This window comes from Boleophthalmus pectinirostris, unplaced genomic scaffold (assembly GCF_026225935.1).
Source record: "Boleophthalmus pectinirostris isolate CB_2022bp ecotype Guang Dong unplaced genomic scaffold, ASM2622593v1 HiC_scaffold_13, whole genome shotgun sequence".
In the NCBI taxonomy this organism is placed as follows: Eukaryota; Metazoa; Chordata; class Actinopteri; order Gobiiformes; family Gobiidae; genus Boleophthalmus; species Boleophthalmus pectinirostris.
The window spans coordinates 18860345-18865693 of NW_026571036.1; the positions used below are offsets into that span (position 1 = coordinate 18860345).

Consider the following 5349-nt stretch of genomic DNA (forward strand, 5'->3'; position numbering starts at 1 on the left):
TAATTAGTAGGCCTAGTAATTTAAACTAGGCTTACAAGTCCAATACGCCTAGATGTATGCAGGCAACCACAGAGCCATATGAACGTTATGGCAATAAGTGAAAATGGTCAGGAAATATAAAAACAACAAAATTTATATTAGTACAAAATAGTTATTTTTTCACGCGTGAAGTTCATTTTGTTCAACCGATTAGAGTTGGCCTAATAATAGGCTTGGGCCATTTATAGTGTCATATTTTCTTTTTTTCAGTCAACACGCGTTCCTTTGCGATGCTTGAATGAGGCTCGAGTCCAGCCGGCGGTCCCTCCTCCGTCCCACGTCAGAAAGTTGTGGTAGCCCACTATAAAACAGATCGCTTAAGTTCACGCGAATTGCACAAAGTGTTTAGTCCTTATCGATCTGACATTCAACGGCTCGTTTCTTTAAAAACACGTGTTTAAAAACACGAGCGGGATGTGTCAAGTCTCGGAGCTGCGTACATGGAGAGGATCAACCCGAGAATAAAGAGAAAAGGTGCGCTCTTTTCTGACCACCGCTCTCTGCCGGACAGCACACGTGGACGCTCATGCCGGGATGGACTTTAATGTCTCACTTAGCAAAATGTGTGGATGGTTGTTTTCGGAGCAGCTTCACAAGAAAGACATATAGTTGCATTTTTATTAAATTGTAGAATTGAAGCAGCAGGCTCCGTGCATTACTCTTGCTGTCACCGAACATAGGCTAAATTTGAGCTCGTTCATCAGCAAACGCACAAAGATGGATTTGGGTAAAGTCGTCTTGTTTATCCTCCTCCTACACTGCGCAACGCTGAGCTCAGCCTTGTCGACCTGTGCCACCGTAGATATTGATCATGTGAAGAGAAAGAGGGTTGAGGCCATACGCGGTCAAATCCTGAGCAAACTTCGCCTAACAAGTCCCCCCAAATCCATGGGACCGAGCAAAATCCCTGATCAAATCCAGGCGCTGTACAACAGCACCAAGGAGCTGCTTGAGCAGCTCGGGAAGGAGCGGCAGCAGAACTGCGGTCAGGACAACACTGAGACGGAGTACTACGCTAAAGAGATCTACAAGTTCAACATGCTCTATGGACCACAGGAAAACAGTGAGTAGGCCAATGTACTTCGCCAGCACGTTTTATATTTTGGTTCTACGTAAGATGACTGCGTAATTACGCACCTTTTAGGAGACAAAATAACGCAATACTGTGTAAGCACGAGTATGTTTGTTTTTTCATCGAAATATTTTCTTTGCTGCTACAGCTGGGAGCTTACAGTGAGGTGTGCGCAATATTTCATGCGACATCATTTGTCTACTGTAGTTGTTTTTCTTTTGTGGGTTTAGTCCTTCTTCCCAGATGTTCCCATTTCCTTTCCAGTCAAACCCAAATAAGAGGGGACATCTGCCGGAGCAGACAGGCTGCCTTAGGGGTGTACACAGTGGGAAAAATGAACAGTAGTAGACGGTAAAATGGGAAACTGAAGTAGCAGGGCTTCCTCCTCTGTGGGGTCCAGGGAAACCCTGACACACAGAGCCCACTGCCTTCACATGGAGTTTAATCTCAACGTGACGTCTTTACAAAAGCTGAACGCGGGTGGCCTTTCCAGTGAGACATCATTTACTGTTAAACCCATATGCTATTGTCAGTGTGTGTGTGTCATCACCGCCACTCAAATATACATTAGTAGCCTGCAGTATATTTTTATTCAAACCACTCTTTGGCACAACCTCCTCTTCCATAAGATGAAAGTCTAGAAGCTGGAGAAGCAGCAGCATCAGATAAAAACACAGGAAAGCGATGAATGTTGCGTGAAAGAAAAAAAGTACAGAAAGACTCTGCGCTTTAAGCCAGGACTGTTGCATCACAGGGCCTTTGAAATCAACAGGTGTTCAAATCAGCAAAACTTAAACTGGAGTTTTTGAGTTTATAACCTAAAAAGGTTAACATAGTATAGTCATCATAAAACAAAGACAAAGTTGAGGATATATATACTCTATGTATATCATATACCTCTGCTTCACAGTGCATGCAGAATCTGGCATAAATCAGTGGCCGGGGTTGGTGGGTGGAGAGGTTTGGGTGGGTTCAAAGATATTAGTTGGACACTCACATGGTAAGAGGGTAGAGGTACAAAGCTACATACACACATTGAGTACCAAGTGATTTATAGAAGGATTAAATATTGTAATGCCTATTGTTGTGTTTGGATTGTTTTGTTTCAGATGATCTAACCCACTGTATAAAAGGAGTCACCTCCAAGATTTTCCGTTTTAATGTTTCTGCCATGGAGAGGAACTCCACCAACCTCTTCAGAGCTGAGTTTCGTGCTTTAAGGATCCCGAATTCCAGTGCCAAAAGGAACGAACAGCGGATTGAGCTCTACCAGGTGTGTAAAGGTACTTTTTCATTGTGCTTTTTGACTTAAACAACTCTGTGAATGTGGAAGTCTTTTCCATAATCTTGATTTACTTTATGTGGTAAGATGAATATGAAGGTAAATGTATTTGCTGCACACATGATAAATATTAGATGTAAAAGAGCGCCACCTAGTGACTAGTTCCTGAGGAGTAAGCAACAATAGTGTTTGAGTTTACTACTGTGAAAAGAAAACAAATATGTTCAGATAGTTAAGGTACAGAGATCAGAAGTAAATTATTTCAACAGTAATTATGATTACTATTATGCCATTATTGAAATAAAACAACAACCTGTGGCCCTGGTTTCAGATTCTCAGGCCAAATGAACACATTCGAAAACAGCGCTATATTGGAGCAAAAAACATATTGACCAAAGGCACCCCAGAGTGGGTGTCTTTTGATGTGACTGAAACAGTGCGAGAATGGCTCATGAACAGAGGTAACAGTTACTTCTCTTTTTTTATCTTTATGATGATATGTGTCTCTTTATGTTGATGTTTCTCTGTTCATCTATTCTCTACTGTTTTTTAAACTGTTTTTGTAGGCTCCAACATGGGTTTGGAGATCAGTGTGCACTGCCCATGCAACACATTCAGCCCTAATGGTGACATCATTGATGAGAATGAGGTTCTGGAAGTCAAGTTTAAAGGTAATGGTGCACTCAGAAAGCACTGCATAAGATAATGCAATTTTATACAACACAATACTTGTAATTCATGTTAGTGTATCTGCTTTATGCTTTTTGGGTAATTATCATGAGACTTTCTTTCAAAGGGATTGATGGAGAAGAGGAGCAGAGTCGCTTGGACCTGGATAATTTAAAGAAAAAGGACCAGTCTTTGCCTCACCTGATACTGATGATGATCCCCCCTCATCGCCTCGACACACAGTCCACACGTAGACGCAAGAGAGCCTTGGACACAAACTACTGTTTCTCGTACGAGATGTTTACGGTTTATTTATGAATGGCACTGCCCATAAAGTCTTCTCTAAAGCCTTTTATCTTCATTCCAGTGCAGTCTAAAGTAAAAATGATTTTTTTCCCCACAGGACCACAGAGGAGAGCTGCTGTGTTCGAAAGCTTCACATTGATTTCCGTCGAGACTTGGACTGGAAATGGATTCATGAGCCCAGTGGTTACGATGCCAACTACTGCTCTGGGCCATGCCCGTACCTGCGCAGCGCAGACACCACGCACAGCTCAGTAAGAGGCACAACTGTGCTTAGTGCTTACTTAACTGACTGCATTACATAAAGCATGATTTACTCTTCCTTAGATGCAATTTAATATGAAAGGTACTAAGTAAATTTATTTTGTGTTTTTCTTATTTGTTCTTAAAGCTGCTGAGCCTGTACAACACTCTGAACCCCGAGGCTTCAGCCTCTCCCTGCTGTGTTCCTCAGGAACTGGAGCCCCTCACTATTCTGTACTACTCTGGACGGACCCCCAAAGTGGAGCAGCTCTCCAACATGATTGTCAAGTCCTGCAAGTGCAGCTGAGGCGCCTCCAGTCTTATGGGGTTACACTTTTAGCTGTGATCAAAACTTTTGCAACTGTGGCCTCACAGCTCAGAGACACTTGGGAAGTAATTTAACATTGTATATTTAAATGATTGACCCTCACATTAGTTTTCAGTATTTTTGTACCTTTCTGCATCTTGAATAAAGATAAACCCAAGCAATTGGAAATGTTAATTTAAGCAGAAAATCAGAGTAAAACTCTGAGCTAGCTGATCTTAAATTGCCTCCATTGTGAAATCAAGCATTTTGTCCTGCAGTCTTGTTAGATTGGATTTCTTCCCTGGACTTAAGAACAGTGGGCATTATACTCCAACACAAAGGGAAAAAGGGCAGACCTGCTGCTGTATCCAGAGCCATAGCTGTGGTCAGAGAAGGGAGAGCCGACAGAATGACTGTTGGATTTGCAAATGGAAAGTGGATGAACCAAAAGTTGAGCCAAGCTTTTCTTTCTTTGGGCCAGTCGGCGATGATGAACTTTTTTGTGAATTCAATATAACTAATCGTAGAAGAAAAACAGAAGGACTGCAGGAGAAGAACTGTGATGGAAACTCTATCCAGGAGCGCACTGCCATTCACTGGACACTATCACTCTTCTTCAGACTATTTCTGGACAAAATACTGTATACTGGAAAAGAAACTGTTACACAACCACTTAAACAAGATTTATTTTACAGTAAAACCAGATTTGGTCTGTTATGCAACATTTAATGTAATAGATTGCTCATAAATGGGATTGGATTGTGACATATATCTTGGATTTTCAAACCATATGTTTGGGTTGCACAATGAGGCCTGCTTATTACAGTTAAAGTCCCTATGTATTCTTAAAATCTAGCAAAAATCCACAACAATGATAATATTAATTAGGATGTCGTTAAAGTCACAGTTTTATTTAGGTTTCTGCCCTTTTAATGCCAAAAGATGAAAGTGTGTGGAGTTACAGTTTCTATACAGTTTGACTTGGTGCTCTTTAACAATGAGGCCCAATTGATATTGAATGAAGATGTGAAGAAAGACAAGACATTTTCAAAGGGTCTGAATTTAGCACAACAGTTGTCATGTTTCTGAACTTGTACTGTTTGACATTCACAGAAGCTGAGCAGTAATATTCTTTGATTTTGATGAAAAAAGAAAATATTGATTTGTAATAAAAAGGAAAGATAAAAAGTCAAATAGCCATTAAATATTGTGGGATTAAATATTGTTTTGTAAACATCTGAATCCAAGCCCTGTATGCACCATCTTGAATTTCAGTTTAAAAAGCCTGCTCTAGTTTCATACAAGCATATTTTTTATGACTTAAATTTCAACAGCTGCTTCCTCAGGGCAAATGAACAGGCCTTACAGTAATAAATTTACCTCCTTTGCAGCTTAACAGCTTTTCCAGGGACAAACAATTATTCATAGTCATTT

The 5349-nt window shown here is 40.7% G+C and overlaps 1 protein-coding gene across 1 annotated transcript; it reads left to right on the plus strand.

Annotated features, from left to right (window-relative positions):
• The first annotated feature begins 361 nt into the window (after positions 1-361).
• LOC110153435 (transforming growth factor beta-3 proprotein-like) lies at positions 362-5108 on the plus strand. Its single transcript, XM_020917336.2, has 7 exons — positions 362-1102; positions 2221-2384; positions 2725-2854; positions 2960-3064; positions 3190-3352; positions 3466-3619; positions 3757-5108. The coding sequence occupies exons 1-7, from the start codon at positions 757-759 to the stop codon at positions 3913-3915; spliced, it is 1221 nt and encodes a 406-aa protein (XP_020772995.1). The 5' UTR covers positions 362-756; the 3' UTR covers positions 3916-5108.
• Positions 5109-5349: the final 241 nt, after the last annotated feature.

What these genes read in the sequence shown, in the direction of transcription:
- LOC110153435 (XM_020917336.2), top strand. Translation starts at nt 757, where the DNA reads ATGGATTTGGGTAAAGTCGTCTTGTTTATCCTCCTCCTACACTGCGCA. An exon ending in CTATGGACCACAGGAAAACA is followed by an intron (nt 1,103 to 2,220) that starts GTGAGTAGGCCA and finishes GTTTTGTTTCAG; the next exon opens with ATGATCTAACCCACTGTATA. An exon ending in CAGACACCACGCACAGCTCA is followed by an intron (nt 3,620 to 3,756) that starts GTAAGAGGCACA and finishes TTGTTCTTAAAG; the next exon opens with CTGCTGAGCCTGTACAACAC.